The following is a 25227-nucleotide window of genomic DNA, read 5'->3' as shown; positions in this document are numbered from 1 at the left end:
CTCAAAAAACACACTAATAATAAATCCAGGAACACTTATAGTCATTTCCCTTAAATACTTTAAGAACTTATCAAGTAGTATAAGTGCAACAGTATTTTCATTTTATCTTTTTTCTTATCCATCATTTACTAAAAGGCTTTTTGACAAAACAGTTATAAAGAAAAAACAAAACATTTCCACAAACAACAAACTGGAAAATTGGCCTTTTATGTAATCAAGGTGATACTTACTCCTGACTTGAACTAAATATTAATTTATGCAAATGTATTTTAAAGTTAAATTTTGAATTTTTATTGCTTATACCTAAACACAACAGCTTCTTATGGAGCTCTGGACATTCAAGAAGAAATAAAATTAGCATAAAATCACCTTCTTTCCTGGACGACCTCTTTGTCCTGGAATCCCCACAATTCCTTCTGGCCCCTGAATATTTAATATAAAAAAGAGAAATAAATAGTGAAAGAGGAATGAGATGCTCAAATATTTATATTAGATATTCGTTTAACTGACCATTAAATAAAATGAGAGTTAGTTTTCAACAACATTATGTTTGTGTACTTATTTAAAAAGAGGCCATCATAATTTAGAAGCATAACTGTTTCAGTTATAAGGGTGACCCACAGAAATTTAGCAAAATAGGAAAAATTAAGTTATTTTTCAGGAAGAAAATTACTTAATTTTAGAATCCAAATTTAATTAATGGGAATGTAATTAAAGTAAACAAATACATCCTCAACACCTTAATGAGCTATTTTGAGCTCAATATCTTGGTCAAAGAATAGGATTGGGGCTGGGGATTTAGCTCAGTGGCATAAACGCCTGCCTTGCAAGCATGCAGTCATGAGTTCAATCCTGGTACCAATAAAAAGGAGAAAAGACCAAAATTATATATATAATATGTGGTCAAAGAAGATCTCAAAATATCATTGAAGTAGAGAGAAGTAGGGAAATATTCTTTGACCTGTGGGGAAAAAAGGAGAGAAGAAAGTACAGAGAGAAAAAAGGAAGTAGTCATATTAAACTTTTAAAAATAATATTTTCGTTTCAATTGATGTTTTCTTTAGCCAAAAGTAGCTTAAAAGTTTTCAACATACACTATTTTTAGTACAGTGGAATGCCATATAAATTTTCAAATCAACAAAATTCAAGCTTTTAAGTGTGATATGATCCATAGTAAGCCAGGTTACAAGTTATAAAATGACTAATAATTAATCACAACATTCCTTTTATTAGTTGGAAATGAAGATGAAAATTGCAAATTTGTGTTCCCAAAGCTTTGTGAAATACAATGAAGTTTGACAAACTGCAAAAATCTTGTAGACAAGAAATAAATTGTGGTTTACCACTGTGCTATGTAGGCTTTTAAGAAATATTTGTTGAATGAATAAACAGATACCTAAGAAGGTGACTCATGCCCTATGCACCACAGCAAATGGTCTTCTGGCCTCAGAAAGTCACTGAATATAGAGGCCAAAGCAATCATGCTCTGTTGCTATAATTATAACTACATTCACAGACAGAAACGATAGTTGCACTTTTCTAGGAGTTCTTTGTAGCTAACAAGGCCTTTGAAAAAAAGGCTGGTTAACTGTCACGGAGGATAAGCGTGTGCACTTTCAAAAGCCAGACTGCTCCAGCAGCTTTATATTCTGCTTCTGGTACCTAATAACCTTATGTACAGCCTTGAGAAATTACCTAACTTCTAGAGGCCTGGGTGACTAAGTAAAAAGGGGCATAATTAAACTGTTTTGAAGGGTTACCAACTTTAAATGAGATAATGCATGTAAAGCTTAGAAAGCACTAGTCTTACAATAAGAAGCTCAATAACTGTGAGTCTTCACTAACTTCTGCCTTTTAAAGTGTATTACACAACATTTAAATATTAAAGACATTAACAGATAAAATAAAACCCAGGTTACTCACCATCCACTTGAAGAAACAGGATGATCTCTCTCTCTCTTTCTCTCTCTCTCTCTCTCTCTCTCTACGTGTGTGTGTATATAGACATATAAAATTGAAGTACCATATACAATATACCTCCAAACATGGTTCTCTCTCTACTCAGGTGTAGTCATTACCCCGAATGTATTTATTATTCCATGCATTTCTTTGTACTTTTATTTCACTTACAAGTATCCCCTGGTAGTATATATATTTTTTTAAAGCTTTAAGTAAGCAGTACTGTACTTTATGTGTTATAAATTTTTTTCTGGAACCAGAAATTTAATTTTGACTTTGTGCTTCCAGGCAGGCGCCTACACCACTGAACTATATCCCTGGTCCTCTTCTAAAACTTATTACAAAGCATTTTGTTTATAATTGTTCAGCGTGTCTCACTTTTTTCTACTGTTACAGAATTCTGTTATCAAACCACAGCTTAAGCATTTTCCCAATGATTAAATCTTTGGTATTTTTCCTCCTGTCACAATGCTGCAAAAATGGATGCTACATCTCTTACTCATGTCAGTATAATATATAATACCCTGGAGTTGAGTTGCTGGATTGTAGATTTATGCATATCCTCAAGTATAGCAGTTACTGCTAAATTGTTTTCCAAAGTGGTTTTTCCAATGTGTATCCCCACACTAGTGTTTATGAATTGCATTTACTCTATATCTTCTGTAATGTTTAATACTATCAGGCTTAAAATTTATTCACCTTTTGAGGGCAGCATGAAATGTTATTTGTGATTTTTAACTGGAGCTACTTGTTATTAAGGAGAAATGAGTATCTTGTCATAAAGTTATTAGATATCTACATGTGAATTTCTGGAATCTATTGTCAGTCCTTTATTCTACTGGACTGTTTCTTTTTTCATTAATGTATTACAGTTTTGAAACATGTGAATGCTGTTTATTCTATATATTACAAATCTCCTAGGCTGTATCTTGTTTTGTCACTTTGTATATTATCACAAGTTTATAGATTTAATGTGGTCAAAATTTTTAACATTTTCTTGCTTCTACTAGTATTTTGATTGAGATCCCTACTGCTTTCCCTTCTCCCATGAGATCACAGGATATTCTCCTAAAGTTCAAGTATTTTAATGTTTTGATGCATGAATCAATTAGGGGAAAACTGATAATTTCATAATATTATGACTTCCTATCCATGAATAAAATATCCATTTATTCAGCTTTTTGATAAACTATTACAGTGTTTTTCAAATTGCATTTTTTTCTACAAATTTTTAATAGATTTTTTGAGTAGATATAGTTAGGCACTCAATTTTGTTGCTAGTAGTATAGAAATTTCTACTCAAAAATAGCTTTTATTTCTTGATAAAGAAGAATAGAATCCATTTTGTCTATTAACTATATTTTGCTGAAGTCTCTCATGATTCTTATAATTTATAGATTGTTTCTTTTCTTTCAGTATACTAACTGGGACTTTGAGTTGCTATAGTTTTAAATATTTTTTTACTAGATAATTTCTAATAACATTCAAAGAGGCTTAAATTATAGTGGTAATCTTAGTTTTTTTCTTTTAAGTTTCACCATTAAGTATGATAGTTTCATGTGTGAAAAATAAATTTTACTAAATGTTTTTGTTTCATCTATTGGGATGATAATATTTTCTTTGCTTAATATATAAAGTATATGACTTATTTAAAATGTTGAACGTTTGTTGTAATACTGGGATAAGATGGCCATTCATACCACCCTGAATTATATCAGTCCTCCAGATCTGTGGCAAATTCAAATATAAATTTATCAGGTGACACATGGTGATACTACCTGCCAACAAACAATTCGGTGCAGGGAGCAGTGTGTATGTGTAAATGTTTAAATACTAATATTTTCTGAGTTTTCAGTGCATCATCACAATGACAGTGCTGCTGCTGCTGCTGCTGCTGAAACACATTAATTAGTCTCATAAATGTGTGCGATTGCGGCATTTGTTACTAATCCATAAATGACTGCACATTCGTGTCCATTTTTCAAATCTTCATTTTTGCCTCACTTTTAAGTTAGTAACCTTGCCTCACAGTTCTCTAACATACTGTAGCAAGTAGGTTAGGAGTAGGAAATTCTTCCTATGCCTAATCTATTAACTTTCTGGTTACAAAGCCACATATTCTCTCTCCAGCCCCTTAGAAAAAAAGGGTCATTCTCATGCTGAGGCCAGCTCCTCAGTTGTGCTCTGAAGTACATTCTGGCTTTCTTATCCAAAGCCCTCCTTTTTGAAAGCACCTCTTCTCTTACTTGTGCTAGTAATGTTTCTCTTTACTGGATGATTCATAGAAGTATTTAAATAGGCTTGCAACTACTCCTTACCAAAAAATTCCTTGATCTCACGAATCTCCATCTTTCCCTTCCTTTTCATGTATTGATTTCTCCCATATACTTTTCTTTCTCTTTCTTAAAAAAATTCTCGTGTATACTTTTCTCGACCAAGTTTCTATTTCTCCTTCATAGCAAACTGTTTTGAAAAACTTGTTCATGTACATTGTTAATATTTCCTTAATTCTCCTTCTCTGTTCATTTGGGTGTTTGTTCTTATCATATTTCAGAAATCAACTTTATAGCCAGATCCAATGGCAACTTAATTACCTCATTCTATTTTTTTTTACTTATTATTTTTTGTGATGCTGAGGATTGAACCCAGAGCCTTATGTATGCAAGGCAAGAGCTCTATCACTGAGCCACATCCCTAGCCTAGCTCATTCTATTTGAAACATTTTATTCTACTCATTCTAAGATAATTAAGCCTCTGTGTTCATGGCCACATGACTTCCTGGCTTTCCACATACAATATCTTACATAAAGGCTTCTCTTCTTTGTAATACTGAAGAGTCTTCTTTCTTTCATACTTTTAGGTAATCTTATCCTGTCTATATGGCTTTTTATTTTTATTTTTATTTTTTTGTTTGTTTTGTTTTTGGAGCTGGGGATCGAACTCACAACCTAGCGCTTGCCAAGCAGGCACTTACACTGCTGAGCTAAACCTCCAGCCCCTGTATGGATTTTTATACTGTAACAATTCCTAAGTTATTAATATGTACTTTACACTAATGAACTTCTGATTATGATACTTGATGATAACTCTTCAAGTCTTTTGAATTTTCTTCTCTCACCCCTAAACCACATCTCCCCATCTTTCCCATAAGCATTGCAATGGGAAATGTTTTTGATATTATTAAAGTACTTTTTTCTTTGCCTTTTTGAATACTAATACTTTCCTTTTTTTTTTAAGCCAAGAAAGTTCATATACCTGATGGCTGAATGTCTTAAGAGAAGATTTTTCTACTTTCCATCGTTTAACATTTCACAAATGGAGCATGGAACACCCAATAAACAAGGGTGTCTTGTACTACAGAGAAGGTACACTTTCTATCACTGCAAGGCTCTTATTAAATAGTAGATAAATGAAAATATGATCTTAGGGGAAGTAAAGAGAAGCCTAAACATTGCACTAAGGCATGCCCCTAACTTTTCAAAAATCTACTTATTTACTCATTTATTTAGAAACAAGTGGTGCTTATCACATGCTTTTCTAATCCAAATTTATTTTGTTCTTTTCCTATAAGTTAATTTATCCCTCAATAATCAATATTTCTAGGTAGTATTAAATAAGGTTAAGACATTATAGAATGATTTCCATAAGAAATTAATTATGTTCTTCCTGAAATCTTTTCAGTGGGTTAAATAAAACACAAACCTTAACATATGTTAAATAAAACATATTTAAGATACGTTAAATAAAACACAAACTTTGTACCCTGGCTTATAAAGTACTTCATGTCTGCTTTCTATTTCTTCAGGCTCATCTTGAACAAGTTTTCAGTATTCACTATGCAACAACTGTAATAGCTTCCTTTTCATTTTCTACAAATTCAGCACTTGGCTTGTTCTAACTGCTAGCTACGTCTTGGTGCTTGCTGTTACATCTAGTTTAAAGGACTCTCCTACTGTTCACTGCATGATGAATTCCTCAAGTTTTGAGTTACTAATCCCTCACTGCTTTAGCATAAATAAATTCTCTACCCTTAAAAATCTGACTTTCCTACCCTTAATCTGTTATTTTTATAGTACTTTTTATTTACTTATCTTTTAATTTCATTTTAGCCAACCCATTTATTTACATCCTTCATTATTACCATGTATGGTGATCTTTCTATTGTTAGGCTTCTTTACTAGATGATAAAGTCTAAGATCAAAGACCTTGTTTTCTACTGTGTGCCTGTGCTTAGCAAATTGCTTGCCTCACAGAAAATAAAACTCCAACATCTTTTTGAATTAATGAATGGACAAATACATTTTATAGAACTACAATCTATAGGGTTGAATAAAAATTTAGAAATATAACCTAATGTAAAATCACAGAACTCTTTCTTCCAAAGAAAACTCATATATTGAATAGAATTAAAATGCTTTTTTCTGATTGAATTAGGAATAGGAGGACCAGAGCCATACTAATTCAATGGCCCTCTTGACACATCCAGCTTGGGAGCGTCCGTATAACTCTAACTCCTTTATTATATGTAATAGGAACTGACATACCAAAGAAAGACTTTCCCAACAATGTACAGCTCTTTAGAAGGAGATCAGAAGTTTCAACAATGTTTCTTTATAACAAACAGTTCAGAACAAATAAATCTAATACCAGGATGGTAGAAACCACTCAGACGATCCAGATTAGATAATCCTTTATTCCTGAATGCCTCCAACCTCCAATTCCTAACTATTGTTTTTTAGTTTCTGAGGGAACTATTTCAGAAATAAGTGCCATGTATATTTTACATTTTTTAACTACTGTTATTCTTCTCATCATTATGACTTCATTTTTAAGATCTTAGTAAAAAAAGTTTCTCAGAGAAGTCTACTTTATTTCTTTTTCCCTTAAGATTTTCACCAGTGCTTAACATCATACCACCTTAAGCAGGCCAGGAAAACTACATCTCAAAAAATCCTATCAAATTTTTTCCTAAAATAATGAAACAAGATAATTTCATTGGAATATATTCTACTTTGGAGTTCACAGCTCTCCACATGTTTAGATAATGGACACCATAGAGGCCGAAGTTTTAGCAACGATGACAGACCTTAAGTCAGGCAGATGTTTCTTGTCAGAGGCTTCCTCATATTTTTATAAACATTGTGCACTTAGGCAGCTGAATGTTTTATAACAGAATTCAAACATAAAATATTAAATGTTTTCTTTAAAGAACTTTAGAGTAGCTTAGATTTGGACTTTGTTAACTGATGCTTTCCCTCTCTTACTTTTCAATCCAGATCTCATTTTCAATTGTCTAGGAAATAAGGAAAGTTTCTTCTCTGGGAAAAGAGTGAAATTTTTTTCTCTCTCAATCTCCTTCTTATTTATTTTGTAAGAATCTGAAGTAGCATCTTTGTGACATTGCCTAGGGAAGAATTTTAAAAGTACAAAATAAATCCAGCATCAGGCCGTCTGATTAGGCAATAGTTCTTTGGATCATGAAATACTTTTGAAAAAAATATGCCACAATGTTTTTATTGAGTTTATAAACTGAAAGGCATTTAAAATTCCAAGGAGAACAACAAAAAGAATAAAAAAGAAACACACATGTGTTGTTACTAAAAAAAGGCACTAAAGATGTGTACGAGGCAGGATTGTTCCTGGGAAAAATTATGAAGCAGATGAAATCTCTATTTATCATTTTTCCATGCCTTGTTTTGAGCCCCTTTTCACTTCTGCTCTCCCCATCACAGCTGCCAAGCTTCATCATCCCTTTCTGCAAGTCTCAGCTTTGTTATGGCTGTTAGGTTTTCTTTATTCTATGTTTCTCCTTCCCATATTCTATGAATCTCCTTCCCTAGATTCTGCTAGGGAATTAAGTTAGTTGGTCTTAAAAAATCCAAGATAACATATGAATAATTGTTTTGGCTTTTTAAGGACCAAAACAAAATTTTGACAAGAATTATCAGGAAGATAATCACAACTTCTTAACATTTGCTGTTTTGCTGACAGCCAAGACCTGATACTAAAGGAAAAGAAATTCTTTAAAAATGGTGACAAGTATCAAAGACTCTAGAAAGGAGAAATATAAGAGTAAAACTGCTTACTTAGGTGAGGCTCAAAGATGCAAAAATTAAATGAGTTAGTGCTACTCTACTGTCTTCCAAGTTATGAGGTTAGCTTTCTCTGATTCTATGTTTTTCAATTACAGAATGGGGAAATAACACATGTTATTAGGAGGATTGTATGATACCATATGAGTGAGTATAACTGAATCAGAGAGGTTTAAGATGGTTTTGAGGAACATTCCTTGAAGCTTTCTATGTGTTGTGGCAGAAAAGTCACTATAACCAAAGGGCAGGACAGAAGATAAATAGACATATTACCATTATGGTAAAACTAAAGGGAAAAACAACTCAATTGGCCAACTCCCAAAAATAGGAGCTGCATCTAGTTTATCCTCATGCTTCAAATGTCACTTTGAAATATGCTGGTACAATTATTATTTGGGGAAGGTTGTGTTATAACATTATTTTATTGCTACTAACAAATTACTTTCATGGTAAGTGTGAATGATAAGATCGCTAGTTTGTGCTTCATGTATGCTACAGTTTTGCTTCATGTACACTACTGTTTGTGCTTTGTGCTACTTTCAGATAGTTTTTACCTTAGCACTGAAAACCTAACTAAATAGACTGAGAAATGGGCTACATTGAAAAACCATTGATCACGTGGAGGTTAGGAGTCAGAGAAAGTACAGGAACAATACATGAAGAGTGCCACCTCTGTAAATCACTACTTTGCTTCCCTGCCTACTTGCATCATCAGTTCACTCATAATTAATTAGTTCCTCAGTATTTACAGTGACGTACAGAAGCACGGGGAAGAAGCGAAGACAGTGCACCTGGTGTGAAGAGCTGTGCTCTCTGGGGAGACATACCTACATGCTAAAAAGCTAACTCTGAATCCGTTAAAGGCTGAAGAAAATTGCCAGAGTGCAGAAGAAACAGAAATTATTTTGTAATAGGGTCGTAAGAGATGACTTCAAAGGGATGATTATACCTTCAAAGACAAGGAAACTTGGAAAAATAGAGGTTGAATAATCCAGGGATAGGCAGAGTTTGAAAGTAAGAGAAAACAGGGGAGAGTCTCCAGCTTGAAGAGTTGAAGGGGGCACAGCTCTGATGAAGAATATCAGATTGGTGCCATGTCTCAAGGGTCAGATGTCCCTAAACACTGAAGACAAGAAAGAGGAAATAGTAAAGTAAAATCATAAAATGGCCAGAGGGCTGTGCAAGGAAAAATGTAAACAATGCATGTGTTAAGCAACACAGAAGCTGTGTGCACCATTTATTCAGATCTTCCATTTGCCCCAAGGTGACAGAATTTGTCCACTTTGACATTTAGGATTAAAGTCTTTGCTAGAAAACAAAGACTTTAAAGTAAGGATCAGATTATATTATGCTTGCAAAAAATTTTATCCTGAAGCTAGGATATTACTCTACAGTAATAATGTCAGTTCTATGAAGATCCAAAATATTTAATCAGAGTATAAAACAACACAAACCATTCATTTATAATTGTTTAATGACAGAAATTCCATGGCTTATGGAAAAGTATCTTTCTTCTTTGCATCTTAGAATGATAATTACTCCTTGTTCTGTAAAGCCATAATTCAACACCTCTAATTACCCATTGGATGCACAATGGGTCAAAGTGCATGTGTGTGTGTGTGTGTGTGTGTGTGTGTGTGTGTGTGTCTGAATGTGTCTCTGTGTGTCTGCACTTTTAGGCTCTATGTCCACTGAGAATTTCAAAATGAATCCAACAGTACTCACTGGAAGGCCCATTTGGCCTGGCCTACCCAAGGGCCCTATAGTTCCTGGCAAGCCCATCTCTCCTTTTTCTCCATCTTCTCCAGGAAGTCCTCTTTCTCCTAGGGTTCCCTGGAACCAAATGAAAAACAAAAAATTAAAAAGGAATGCTATCACCCAATTCTGCCATACAATAAGCAGGTTTTTGTTTGGTACCCAAAATGATTATTTGTCGTATTTTAAAGATTGTGTGAGACATCTATTTTATATAAAACGTTACAAAATGATTTACCTTTAGTCCATCTTTTCCTTGGACACCTTCTTCTCCAGGAGCTCCTGGTTCACCCTATTTTGTAGCAGAAACAAAGAGTTAAGCTTACTTTTTTGTTTATGTCATTTATCTTGTTTTTTATCCTTCGAATGTATAGAGGGTAGCAAGTGTGTATTCATTTATTTCTAATTCTACTTTGTTTCTAAGAAAGTCTGAGTTAATTTGCTTTGAATCACTCTTTACAGCATTGTAAATTCAAACATGTGATAGTTTCAGAATATTAATAAGTTTTATATAAATAAAAAATACATATATTCATTTGGAGATGTTTCTGAGTTCAAGAAATGTAAACACTGAATCTCACATAAAATATAGTATCTTGCTATAATGAATTTAAAATAAGTTAATATACCTTGATTCAGTTATGATCATTCTACCACATTAAAGTTTATATATTTTCTCCTTTACAAAAAAAGCAAAGATTTAGGTCACAGTCCTTCAAGAAGCTACCTTCTAGATATGGAGCTACAAAATATAGAATCACATTTTATGAATCTGTTAAAGTTTCACTGGTTCCCTTGATACCTAAATTATTTTAAAGTAACTTAATCAGTACTTAGTAATAGTTGTTGCATTGCCCCCATCTCTGACGCTTCCATTACCCTTACTTCTAACTCATCCACTCCCCAAAACAGGGAAAATAAAAAGAAATGAACCAGATGCAAAAATATGTCTCCCTTGTTTGCCTTTTAGTGAACGAATGCCTCTTAAATGTCTTAAACACTGCTATTTTTGGAAAAAAATGCTTGCTGTAATAGCCCAACAGGAAGTAGTTTGTAGTAGCATTACTTATCAAAGCTACCAAATTCAAATCCCAGTAACTCCACATTATTGGCAAGAGTTTTTCAGAATGCCTCAAATTTTTAGAAAAAGATGTACTGGGTTAGAATTCTAAGTGCTACTAAATGAGAATGCAAGCAGGGTTTAGTGTGCAGTTTTTGAAATCAGGAAAAAAAAAAGACACATTTTCTCTAGTGGATCAGAAAGGCTTATGCCACTTCTTGGATATGTTTAGGCGAGTAACTTTTGAGTCCCTGAAATGGTTAAGTAAATGCATTAAAAGGGTTTCTGCTAGGTACTTACTCGTAACCCTGGTTCCCCAGCTCCTCCAGCACTGCCCACAGTTCCAGCATCTCCCTGAAGAATCAATGGAGAAGAATAAAGTCTTTTTTACTAAAATGGAATGTCTAATTATGAGGGATACATTATAAGGAGTAAAGATGCCAAAAAAAATGGTAAGTTTTAACTGTTGGCCTTCACCTACTTTCATGGGGCAGTTTAGAGACCTTCTTTATTACTTTAAAGAAAAGTTACCTTAGCACCTGGTTCACCTTGAGGACCAGCATCTCCCTCAATGCCCGGAAGTCCCTAAAAGAGAATGACTTGATCCATTAAAAAGGCAGTAAGACAACCTCATAAGATGTCTGTACTTTTTAGCTCAAGAATAAGATATGTGTGTCCCAGATGATATTCTTTTCTGCCCTCTTAAAAACTTCATGGGAAAAGACTAGCTACTTTCTAGAATCCTTTAACAGTTCAAGAGCTAAAACAGCTTCATCTGAAATTGGGATTCTGAAAATCAGTTTCTTCCAATCTTCCTCTTAATGAAGGCATATAAAACAGTGTCCTTTTTACTTCTTCAAATTTTCTATCCTCAGATACAAAGGTATTTCCTCAATTTTGTTCTTCCCATCTGTTTTTTTTTTCTTTTGTGCTCTCTGTAACCTACTCCCTTCAGAAAAATCCATTTTTCTATGTTTGTTTATGAACATACACACACACACACACACAGACACACACACACACACACACACACACACAAGCTTTGCTGGGAAACTTTTTGTTATTTTTATTTTTAAACATAAAACTTTTTTCAACCACTGCTTATCTCCAGGCCTGAGCTGCCCACAATTACTGGCATAACTTTTTGTTTTGTTTTGTTTTTCTTCTTCTTTTCTCTCTCTTTTCTTTCTCTTTCTTTTCCTTCCTTTCTTTCTTTCTGCTTTCTTTCTTTCTTTCTTTCTTTCTTTCTTTCTTTCTTTCTTTCTTTCTTTCTCTTTCTTTCTTTTTTTCAGACAGGGTTTCACTGTGTAACCTAGACTGGCCTTGAGCTTGCTCATGTAGCCCAGGTTAGCCTCAAACTCACGGCAATCCTCCTGCCTCAGCATCCTGAGTGCTGGGGTTACACGCATGTGCCACCATGCCCAACTCTGGTGTACTGTTTTTATCTCCCAGAGGAATTTATCTTCTTCTTCAGCATGGCCATTCCTTCCCAATCTTTCCTTTAGTTACAGTCTCCATCTCTTTCATTCTCTTCCTCTCACCTGTCTCTTTTCTCTCGTTCTCTCTTCTCCTCTTTTCTGTTTACTTTTTATCTTTCAGAGATTTCCTAGTTTTTCTGACCCAGGATGACATTCTTCTTTAAAACTATTAGAAATTAAAGTATCTTTTCTATCATTTCATAAGTGTTTTAAATAGAAGTTGAGCTTTTCATTTTGATTCAGTGTTTGCAATCCACTTTCCCTTTTTAAAAATTAAAAGCTACACATGTACAGTAGGATGTACACATGTCAGAGGAAATTACTTTTAAAAATAATTTTTGCTTTTAGTTTTCCAAGTTGTGAGTTCTGTAACTTGATATTATTAGCCACCTTGTTAAAAGTTTAATCACCTTATTCTAACTTCCTTTTATCATTTCCTTAATTTTAAAATGGTTGTTATTTGAATTCTTCTGTTACCTTTGTAATTTTCTTTTAACATTATTGAAAGCTGTAGAGGGTAGTACTTAAGAGAGAACCCTGCAGAAAGACTGCATTGGTTTCTACTCTGCCTCAGAAAATATAGCACTTGATTAGAACTCTCTCTGGAGAGAGAGTTTTTGCATTTCATACCAAAATTGCTTTTAATCTCATGGACCTCTCCAGTCCCTATTTCTTCCCTAGCCCTCTTGATCCATTGCATTCTTTTCTTAGAATAAATCAAAAGGTTTTCTTCTGACCAATTCTGGGTCAGCACTCAGTACCTTTGCAATTTCTATTCTCAGTTGAATATTGATGGAAAAATGTATGCTCTGTACAAAGTGATATTATTACAGGTTGAGAAGCATAGGGGCTAAAAGTATGAGTTCTGGAGGCATACTGCCTAAGTTTAAATCTAAGATCTATATTATTACTAGCTATTTTCTTGAGTAAATTACTTAACCATCTTTTTTTTTTTTTTTTTATTGGTACCAGGGATCGAACTCACAACTGCCTGCTTGCAAGGCAGGTGCTTATGTCGCTGAGCTAAATCCCCAGCCCCTACCTAACCATTTTATGCCTTTCTTTCTTTATATGCAAAATGGGGATAATAACTGTACCTATGAAATTGTTATGAGAATTTATTAACAATAAAATAAAAATATATATACAATAAAGTATATATATATAAATATATTTATCATATAAATACTTTTAACCACATAGAAAACACACCACAATTTGTATGCATTAATATCATAATTAACATGATGCAAATTCACAGCCTCCTACCTTAGTTTGACTTTTAGTGAGTCGGTCTCTTCGTTTATCTTTTGGCATTTCCCTCTTCCTTATTACTCAACAGCTATTCTAAGACACCTATTTTCTTTCATCCATCTCCTCAAACCCTAGTTCTTATCACAACAGAACTGGTATCAGCCTTTTAAAAAAAGTTTCAAACTGTGAAGTAAATGGTTTCCCTCAGTTTCTCTCCATCCAGAAAATGCAGTGTGAAATGCGCTATAAGCATTGACTGTGTAAGATCAGAGCCAGGCCATGCTGCTTAGCTATTTACTTTATCAACTGACTACAGCTTTACCTCTGAACATAAGAAAAGCATGACCATGTATCCCTTCATAAAACCTAGAAATGTAAGCATAATTTTTCACTTCTCTTTCTGCTTAACTTTCTAAGTACAAGTGTGAAAGTTGTGGAGAGTTTATATTAAAATCATTTTATGCCTACTGTTTCCCCTCAGCCCTCCATCATTTCTTGCCTGCTTCAGTGCAACCATCTTTTAATAAATATTTCTGTCTTCACCCTTGTATGCTCAAATGCTTCTTTCATACAGCTGCTAAATTATCTTCCTGAAATACAAATCTTTATCACTGCCCTATCTATACAATGATGACATATAGACTATAAAGAAAACTTCATTTTTATTAACAGAGTACAAACTTTATTACCACCTTATTTTGAAGCTATATACTAAAAAAGTCTACAGTGCTGCATATTTGAGGGTTCCTATTCATAATATTCCTTTTTCTGGAATTCCCTTATCCTTACTCCCTCTTTTCCATATAACTAACTTCTTTCTTAAAACTCATCACTCCTTTCACCCTGATAAACATGCATACATACTCCTAAGTCTTATTTTTTCCCTTTCCCAGGTAGGATTACACATCCGTTTCAGAGTTCCTACATTACCCTGTTAATATCTGTATCACTGGGTCTAATACACTGCAATATAAAGATCATTTATATGACTGTCCTCTGAACTAGATTATAAACTCCTTGATGAATCAGTGACCTTATCTTAATCATCCTTGTTTCTCCTACTGATACACAGTGAAAAGGCAGAAGGCTGGGGAAGGCTTACTATAAACAAACTATGAGAAATAATTCAACAAACCTGGGAAACATTGGGAAGAACAAAAGTTTTGCTGGGAATGTAGTTGGCATGTTTGCAGAATTTAGACCATGTAGAATATTATTTAATGTGTTAAATAGTTGGCATTACTTATGCCAAAGATTATAAGGACTGCTGAAAAATGCCAAGGAAATGAATGTCAGAAGATAGTCTAGCAAATAGTAGTTGATGGAATGATGACAGTTGGAGAATCCATGGTGTAGTCATGGAGAATTAAGAGTAATAGCAATGGAGATGAAGGGGGAAGGATAGATTTAAGAGACAACATGGCAGGGGCTTACTCAAAGAGAGGAAATGGCTAATTTGAGAACATATGGAGGAGGAATACCAAGGACAACTCAGTTTGGGATCACTGGATATAAGGAGTATCTTTCAGTAAAATGGGAATGAAAAAGGGAGGATGAGTAGAAAAGTGATGGGTGAATTTGAGATTTTGTGGAATATATAGGTTAATGTCTAAAAAAGACAAAAGGGAATCAGTAACTGGGGTAAATAGAAAGAATTAGAGTTATCAGAATAATATACTGGAAGTCACTATGATAATATTTTTTGTTAATTCAAGGAAATGGAAGGGGAATTGTATTTCAAGACTGAGAAATACTAATAAGGAGATAATGTGAAGAACCAAGACAGTAATTTTACATATACAGGGGAGGATGCAAAAGAAAGAAAATCTTTTTAGAACTAAAGTTAACAGAAAATACTAAAGTAATTAGAGTTTTTAACTATAATAAATGTAGTTTATTATTCCAAAATACATACTAAATAGAGTAGCTTCAAAATGCTTCCTATGAAGAAAGACTTACAATGAAGGACTATCAAAGCAACTAAAATCAGAGATAAAAGTTTAACTTTTGTTGTCACTTAAATAAGCTAATTGATAGAACACTTCATATGTATAAAATTAAGTTCCAAACCAGGTGTGGTGGTACATGCCTGTAATCCCAGGACTTGGGAGGCTGAGGCAGAAGCGTCCTGAATTCAAGGCCATCCTGGGCTACAAAGTGAGTTGAGGGCCAACCTGAACTGTATAATGAGACCCTGTCTCCAAAAGATCCCCTCCCCAAAGAGGCTCCACTATAATTGTTTCTGCTGTTAATGGAACTGTTAGTTTCATTTTCTGAGTATGGAAGATAATACTACTGAATTTCTCTTCATAATACATATTTACCCTACAGTCTTACAAAAGGTATTGAGTATCAGTGAAGAAGAAAGAGCCTCCAAAATACTACCTCAATACCCATGTCTCCAGGAGGTCCAGCATCACCCTGAAGTCCTCGTGGTCCCTGTATTAATATAATATTTAAAATTGGAGAATCAAAGTTTATTTTATTTCAATATATAAATGCATCTAATTATGAAATAAATAATGTGACATATTTAACATAATATAATAAAGTTATCAATGTATCACTTTACTCAATATATAAACAAAATTATCCCTTTGGATGATTCATCTGTTTTGTTTTATGATGGACATTAAACTATGCTTGGATTAAATAAACAAAAAGCAACAAAAGAAACATCATTTATTCTTTTATTCTGTAATTCATTTGTTTATTCAACAAACATTCATTTACTAACTACAAGTGTCAAATAATGTGCTAAGAGTTTTCATAGGTAATTTTATTTAATGATAAAATACTTAAACATTTGTTTAATATTCCTAGCAAATATGTGATAAATATAATAGCATTTTAAAAGAAACATATGTATGATATTTTTTACTGTGTATGTGGTTTTGCCTTTGACAGAATGTCACATAATTGGAATCATACAGTATGTAGCCTTTGAAACTGGCTACTTAGCAGTATACATTTCCTCTATGAACTTTTGTGGCTTGATAACACACTTATTTTTATTGTTGAATAACATTCCATCATATGGGTGAATCACAGTTTTTTACTCTGTTCAATGCAAGACTTTGTCTTAGTTGTTTCAGGCTTCTCTAATGAAACATTAGAAACTGATGGCTTGTAAACAACAGAAACTTGTTTCTCATAGTTCTGGGCACAGGAAAGTCCAAGATCAATGTGCTTGCAGATTCAGGGTCTGGTGAGACTCTAGTACCTGGCTTATAGACGACACCTTCCATTTGTGTCCTCACATAACAGAAATTTGTTCTCTGGAGTTTGTTTTTATTTTAATGAGTATGGTTTCCAGCCATGAAAGAAGAAAGCCCTAATGACCTCATGATCCATCTAATTACTTTCCAAAGCTTCTACTCCTAATACCATCACCTTAGCAGTTAGAATTTCAATATGAATTTTAGAAAGACACAATCAGACCCTTGAAGACATACTGGTTACTTCTAATTTTGAACAATTACGAATAAAGGTGTTTACTATCAGTATTTATGTGCAGGTTTTTATGTGGACATAAGTTTTCCACTCATCTGAGTAACAAGAGTCTCATTACCAGAGCATATAGCTATTTTGTAAGAAAATGCCAAACTGCCAAGTGGGTGCACTATTTTGTACTCCTATCAGCAATATACGGGTATTCTGTTACTTTACAACTTCAATGGCATTTGTTATTGTCAGAGTTTTGAATTTTCACAATTCTGATAGGTGATATTCCGATAGTGGCATTTTGGATTTTTTAAAAACTTGTAATTCTCTAATAATATAATTTTGGGCACATTTTCCTATGCTTCTATGTCATTTCCATTTGTTTCTTTTTTTGCTGTGTTGTCAGTTCAGATCTTTTGTCTACTTTTCAATTGTTTTTTACAAAAATTGTTGACTTTTGATGATCTTTCTATATTTTGGACATGTTTTTCATCAAACATATGTTTTGTAAATATTTCCTCCAGTCTGTTGTTTTTTCAATCTGTTAAATATTTTTGGAAAGTAGAGATTCTTAATGTCAGTGAAATCCAGTTTATCCTTTTTTTTCCCCTTGCATTGTGGTTTTGGTGTTATAATCTAAAAACTGAAGTCTGAGGTCACAGATGTTTTCCTATGGTTACCCTTTGAGAAATTTATACTTTTGAATTTCCCATTTGGGTCCATGATCCATTTTGAGTATGTGTGTGAGATTTGTGTCTAGATTCACTTTCTCATGTGTTTTTCATATGTTTTATTTGTCCCAGCATCAGTTTTTGAGCAGATCATTCACTAAATTTCTTTTGCCCCTTTGAAAGGTCGTTTTTTGCCTTTCTATATGTACATTAGGCTCTATTAATATAATGGGATTAAATTGACAGATTAAATTGAAAAGAATTAGCATCCTAAAGATATTGAGTTTTACTGTGCTATATTGTTTTGAACTAAGATCATTCACTTGGCTCCAACAGGCCACACTAAAATAAAAATGGTGTCACTCATACTAAAGTTCCTGAAACAAGAGGTAATCTGACCTGAGAAATCGAAATGGGTAACATAAAAATTTCTTGGCTCCACCTACATTGTAGTTTGAAAGATATTCACAAAGCAATACTTGTAGCATTATAACACCATCCAATGACATCCATTTGTTCTCACATGCATCCATGCAAAAATGCAAATCCTTAGGAACACTAGTCACAAAGCCATGTGTGATCTATCACTTCCTTTCCATGTTCATCCTGTACTTGTTTTCACCTGACTCTCTGGATGCTGGTCATCTTTTAGTTCTTCTCATAGATATGTAGTGCTTATTTCCAACTCAAGAGTTCTCTCTAGAATAACTTTTCCATATCTTTGCTCAACTAATCTCTGTTTATTCTTCAGATCATATTCCAAATGCTTCTGGCTCTTGGAGCTTTCCTTAATCCTTTGGTTATAATGATTTCTTTGGCACAGACACTCTCAGATCTGAATTACTAGTCAGTTCTCCAAATCTGTTCTGCTTCTATGGATTCAATTGGCAGCAGATAGAAATTATTTTTAAAAATGTCTCCATACTGAACATGTATAGACTCTTTTCCTTGAAAATCATAATCAGTGGAATGTGTTCTCTAAATAGTATAATATGAAACTATTTGTGTAACGTTAAGTACTATAAGTAATCTAGAGATGATTTAAAGACCACCAAATTATGTGGTTAGGTTATATGAAAACTGAACACCATTTTATATAAGGGATTGAGCATTCACAGATTCAGTGTGTGAGAGGTGGAATTGGTACCAGTTCCCCACAGACATTGAAAGATGATTGTGCTTTATGATATTTATCTCAGTTTGTAATTATCCATTCATGTTGGGATAATTTAATTAACTCCTATCATTGTATTGAAAACTCCATGCTTAACACTATCTACCGACTACAGATTCCTACCAAATATTTGTTTTTTTTAAAAAAAAATTTATTTAAAGAAAGACTGAGCAAAACAGACAATAAGTAGAAATAATACATACATTCAGAGAAAAAAACAAACAGTAAGAAATCACTAGTTGATGTTTACATATTGTCGTTTTACAAATAGTTGTTCAAGATACAAAAATGGAACATGCAAAGTGGGAATTCAAACAGTGAGACTGCAAACAGTTCTGTTCAACTGCCCAAAAGAAACTTAATAACATGGTTGTCAATCCTATACACCTAAATATACATGCAGTTATCCATATTTTCATTTATGTTTAGATTAAACAAACTAAAGCAGGTTAAAATCATTCTGAACAAAGAATAACAGTATTACTGGGTTTCACGTCATGACACTCCATGATCAGCACTGGGTACTGTAGTGTCTTTTTTTAAAAATTTAATTTAAAGAAAGACTAAACAAAACAGAAAATGGGTAGAAATAATACATAATTTCAAAGAAAAAAATAAACAGTAAGAAATCACTAGTTGATGATTACAGATTGTCTTCTTACAAATAGTTATTCAAGATACTAAAATGGAGCATATAAAGTGGGGATTCAAACAGAGATTGCAACCAGTTCTGTTCAACTATCCAACAAAAACTTAGAAATATGGTTATCAACCCTATACATTTAAACATACCTTCAGTTATTCATCTCTTCAATTATGTTGAGATTGAATAAACCCAAGCAGGCTAATATCACTCTGAACAAAGAATAATACTATTGCTGGGTTTCATATTATGACACTCCAGGATCAGCACTGGGTATTTTAGTTTCTCTTTTTCTTCAAAGTATCTGTTCATTTCATCATGTGTCATATGTTCAGTTCTCATAAACTGTTTATAGATTGTGCACATGCATGAGTCTTAACATGTATTTCTATCCTTTATATATTGGAGGGAGAAACAAAACAAAGCAAGGCAAAACAAAACATATTCCTATAAAAACATGAAATGAAATAAACATATAAAACCGTTGTACAATTTGTTCTACCATAGTTCCCGTGTTGTCTCTTGTAATCTCCAATAGAATTGGTTATATCATCAGTCATAGTATAATTGAATATGTCAGTACATAACAGTATTAATAAAAACACAACTTTGTATATAGTATAGAACTTCAAAAACCTGCAGTTATCAAACCAGAATGTGTATCATAGAGTCTTGTCATCTTCAGTGCAGTTGCCTATACTCTCAGACTTGATACTATCAGTCATATCAGCTTTGAATAAAATCTTGTCTGCCTCATTTCTGTTATGCTCTTTTTTTTGCCATCAGTTGTCTGCTTATCTTCTTCATTCTGTTTTCTGCTCCATTCAGTGAGGCCTCTCTGCCACTGGTCCTGGAGTCCTAGTACTTTACTCCCTCTCTAGAATGCCATGGAGTATTCTCTGTAGATTTGGATTGGTGGTTGCACATTTCCCAAGTTCCTCTTTGTCTTGGAAGCATCTTGTTTCTCCATTAATTTCTAGAGACAGTTTATCAGGGTATATCAGCTTGGGATGGAGGTTATTTTCTTTCAGGCCTAGAATATTTCACTCCAGGCTCTTCTTGACTTGATGGTTTGTGTCGAGAAGTCTGCCATTATTTTGATGGGCCTTCCTCTGTAGGTTATCTGTTTCTTGTCTCTAACAGCTTTTAATATTCTGTTCTTATATTGAATTTCTGGGATCTTGATTATTATATGCCTGCGTGTAGCCCTGTTTTGGTTGTAGGTGGTTGGAGTTCTGTTTGCCTCATATATCAGAATATCATTTCCTTTTCCTATGTTTCGGAAGTTTTCCTTAATTATTTTTGTGAATAACCTTTGTAGTTCCTTTGTTTGTATCCCAGCTTCTTCATTTGCATTCTTTATTTTCAAGTTATACATCCTTTTGTCTCTTCTAGCCTTTGTATTGTTATTTCTTGTTTCCTTGTTATTTTTAAAGTTTTCCCTTTCATACTCCCACATTGCAAAATTGTCCTCCAGTTCAGATAATCTATCCTTATTTTCTTTCAAGCTGATTTGCCATCTTTCCATTGAGTGTTTAATTTCCTGGTGATCTCTTTGAATCTGCTTCATGTAATCTATATATATTTTTTATATTCTTCATCAAATGGTTCTCTCCTGTGTTTGAGTTCCTCCCTTTTTCCATCTGTGTCTGCTTGAGGGGTGCTTAGTATCTGTTTTATTAATCTTCTTATATCTTGCTTTACTTGGCTAAATATTTCACTTTTGAACTCATCTATGAGGTCCCGAATATATCTCTTTATGTCCACTGGTGCTGTGTCTGGTATTGCATGTTTGCTATTTTCATTCTTCTTTGTACTTACCTGTCCTGGGTCCATGTTCTCAGGGTTGGGACCTGGGGACTTTTTGTTGTTGCTTCCTCTTCCCATCTTTTTGCTTCTTCCAGGAGGCCCCAGTTTCTTGCTTTGTTGGTTACAATTCTTCTGAAGCACGCTGGCTAGATGACCCTTCACACTGTAGTGTGCTAGTCAGTTGCAGACAGGGACAGCATATGCTGGCCCCTCCCCTCCAGATCAGTTAAGCTGCTGTGGCCTGCACTACTGTATTACTTTGTGTGGCCTCCCCTCCGGACCAGTCAAACCTCTGAAGCCCCACTGGGCCAGTATGGTTAGAGTCCCACATCGATGCAGGGACTTGACTTCAGATAGCCTATTGGGTCTCAGCGGGGTCACGTGACCCAGGCCTAGCTCACTCTACCAATCCTGTTCAGGAAGGGAACAATTGACTGAAGTCACTGCTGCCGCTTGTACTTGCCAGTCCTGCCGGGTCCCAGAATGTTGTCCGCCGGAGCCCCCCTATTTATGGAATGGCTCCACTCCCATCACTCATCACAGATTGATGTAGGCTCTGCCAACTCAGCTCTCTGGCTCACTGACCCTTGAACTCAATGTAACTGTGCCTCCAGTGAGTCGAAGTGGCTGGACCTCAGATGGCTTGGCAAGTCATGGAGGGACCCCAGCAAGTCAAGGCAAGATCCTGGAAAGTCACGGCGGGACCCCGGCCAGTCGCGACAGGACCCCCGGCAAGGCGCAGTGGGATCCCGGACAGTTGCAGCATCACCCCAGCCAGTTGCAGTGGGACCCCAGCAAGGCATGGTGGGACCCGGCAAGTCACTGTGGGACCCTGGCAGGGCATAGTGGAACCTCAGCAAGTCACGGCAGAACCCCACCAAGTCACAACATCTGCCAGTCGTGGCGGGACCTCGGATGGTCTGCAAATTGCCTTAATTTCTTCTTGGGACAAGAGAACTCATCTCCCTTGTTTGGGGCTCCCCACTCTGTATTATGTTGAATTCTAAGTTGACTATCTCAGGGAGCTTCCATAGCCAGTTGTTATCTATCTGCCATCTTTGCTCCTCCCCCCAAATATTTGTTGAGTGAATGAATAAATGGCCAATTATTCAAACAGACATAATTACATTGTAATGAGGAAATCAGTTTAAAATCTTTTCCATAGAAAAGCTATCATCATCTCTTATCATCATCAAAATATGAATGTTTCAATATTTCTTTGTGCCAATTTTGTTTCTTTTCTATGGTTACACTAGACAGCTCAAATATCTGCACAGTGTCCACTATATCTATTATATATTGCTTTATATTTTATTCACCCATCCCACTGACTCTATGACCTGCACATTAAGTGTTGGGTGCAGTCAAGTCACTTCATTAAGGTCTTTTCTTGTGAAGATCATAAGATATTGTGTGTGTCATGTCCTTTCTACTGATATACTTAACTGCTTGAATGTCTTCTTTACAAAAGGCTGATTGGTTTTCATTCCATTTTACCTCATGTAATAATGTTATGTATTGGTTGAATGATTATAGTTTTTGGTATGCATTCTTTTAAAGTCAATTTAGTTTTTAAATACACATTGAGTAGATTTAATATGCATAATGTTACACCAGGAGAGGAGATGACAAGGACAAAAAAAGTAACTTTTCATTTTGAAACGCTTATGGACTGTTTAGGGAAACAGATATTGAAGTAAACCATGGTAAAAAGATTTGCATTATTATATGGTCAGATAAATATTACAATTGGGATAACAGGTTAAGATACATAAAACAGGGAGGAGTTAATAAAGGATTTAGTTGATTAACATCAATGCCATAGGTTAGATTTTTTAATTTGGAAAGAAATATATACATATATATGTGTATATATATATGTATATTACTTATTGTTTAGAGAGTTTACACCATAGGTTAAGTTCATAAAGAAGGAAATGAACACAATTTGGTAAGAATATTATTTGGTTGTTAGAATTTTCCACTTTCTACTACCTAAATGAGTAATGCAAATCCCACTTGTAAACTTTTGAGTCAACTCATGATAAAATCAACCAAGTAGTTTGAAAGACTACATTGTATTATAAATCTTAGAAGCACATTACAGCATCTTACATGTGACATGATTAACCAGAAGAATTACTTCATTTGTAATAAGGAATGAATTGTAAGAAAGTAGGCTTGTGACTAGGTCTTTCCTTTTCACAACTCATTTTCCATGGAAACTGTTATTGAGTCACGTTTATAAAATTGCAATGTAAGTTTTTGTATTGTGGTACAACAGCATTTATGTTATATTTGTACATTTTGGACCATCACATGTAGAGTTTGGCTTCTCTATATGGTTTTTTATTATAGGATTAGCCTCATAAATGTGATTGTGTGTGAGGCAATATGATACTCATAAGAACAGCAAGCCATTCAGAAAGCTTCTGAGATTCAGTAAAACAGAGTTTTCTTTGTAGAACATAGAAATATGTTTAGTTTGAGAGAAAAAGTACCAAATCTTACCATGTGAAGTTAGAAAGGCATTAAAAACTGTATTAAAAACTGTATTCATTTTATATAGTGTATGGTGATACAACAGTAAAATATTTATTCTACATAATTGGTCTATGGTCTACCATTAAAGCTGTTTTCTGAAGTATACCAGTCATAACACAGTAGGGCAGTAATAATGAAAAGGTAACTGTACATTGTGAGAAAAGCACAATTAGAAAAATAACTTACTGGTTCTCCAGCAGGTCCTCTGTCTCCTGTACTGCCAGGGGGTCCCTGTATACCCTGGACAAATAAGTGAAAAATTTGTAGAAGTAATGTTTGAAAATGTTTCAGTTTCCTTACCTTAGCTTTTATTATGGATTCTTTTTATGTCTTCCTTCTTTTTTTTTTTTTTTCTTTTACAGCAAAACACACAGAGCACAAAGTTGACTATTTTAACCCTTTTTAAGCACAAAGATTTATGGCACTAAGCACATTCACACTGTTGAGCAAATACCACTGCCATCTGTCTCTGGAACTTTTCTGTCTTCTCTAAGTGAAGCTCTACATCTATTAAACACCCACTCTGCATCACCACTTCCTCATCCTCTGTTAACCACTATTGTACTTTTTTAAAAAGTAGAATGGACTTGATAACCTTTTAGAGATGGAGTGCCAAAGATGCCACCCAAAATCTATTTATTTATTGCAAAGTGCCAATACTGCAGTGTAATCTGAAGCCCTGCTGCTAAGGTGATGCTGGGGGCAATTTGGCTTCTGTGTTGACAAGAGGGGGCCTTGTGTACCCACTGCATTATGCATGCCATGAATTCACCACCACTATCATAGGTAAATGAGATTATATAGTCTCTGTCCTTTTGCGTCTGGTTTATTTAACCTAGCATGCTGTATTTAAGGTTCATCTTTGTAAAACTTCCGTTTTAATGATTAATTTTATGTATATGCTGCATTTTGTTTACTCATTTATCAGTGGGCACTTAGGTTACTTTTAACTTTAGGCTTCTTGTGAATAATGCTGCTGGACACATGGGTGAACAAGCGCTGTTTTTTTCCTTTCACTTCTTTTGAGTATTCTAGAAGAAAAATTTATGAATGATATAGTAAATTGTTTTGTTTAATTATTTGGAGAAAATGACGAACCCAATAGTAGTTCTACTATTTTACATTCTCACCAACAACATACAAGGCTTCCAACTTTTCTACATCCTTGCCATGAGTTTCCGAGTCATTTTATTTTTTAATAGTAGCACTGATAATAGCATTCTAGAATGCTAGAAATAGTATTTCATCATGGTTTTGACTTACTAATGATTCGTGATGTCAAGCGTATTGTCACGTGCTTATTGACCAGTCATATATCTGCTTTGGTGAAATATCTATTTAATT

General features: G+C 34.3%; 1 protein-coding gene across 5 annotated transcripts in view; it reads right to left on the bottom strand.

Annotated features, from left to right (window-relative positions):
* Col24a1 (collagen type XXIV alpha 1 chain) overlaps positions 1–25227 on the bottom strand; it is a 349791-nt gene that overhangs the window by 100831 nt on the left and 223733 nt on the right. For all 5 annotated transcript variants that reach the window (XR_010050132.1, XM_063257323.1, XM_063257335.1 and 2 more), the window contains 7 exons: positions 24070–24123; positions 15984–16037; positions 11398–11451; positions 11167–11220; positions 10045–10098; positions 9777–9884; positions 370–423 (listed from right to left, as the gene is read on the bottom strand). Coding sequence is in view for 4 of the 5 variants with exons in the window: in XM_063257323.1 (XP_063113393.1) it covers positions 370–423; positions 9777–9884; positions 10045–10098; positions 11167–11220; positions 11398–11451; positions 15984–16037; positions 24070–24123 (432 nt within the window). In the remaining variant the exon portion in view is untranslated. The remainder of the gene's footprint in view (positions 1–369; positions 424–9776; positions 9885–10044; positions 10099–11166; positions 11221–11397; positions 11452–15983; positions 16038–24069; positions 24124–25227) is intronic.

The sequence above is a fragment of the Cavia porcellus genome, unplaced genomic scaffold (assembly GCF_034190915.1).
Source record: "Cavia porcellus strain 051 isolate PalLab524CR breed Dunkin Hartley unplaced genomic scaffold, mCavPor4.1 scaffold_1, whole genome shotgun sequence".
Lineage (NCBI taxonomy): Eukaryota > Metazoa > Chordata > Mammalia > Rodentia > Caviidae > Cavia > Cavia porcellus.
Note: the sequence above shows the minus strand (reverse complement) of the source record. Positions and strands in the feature narration are given on the sequence as shown.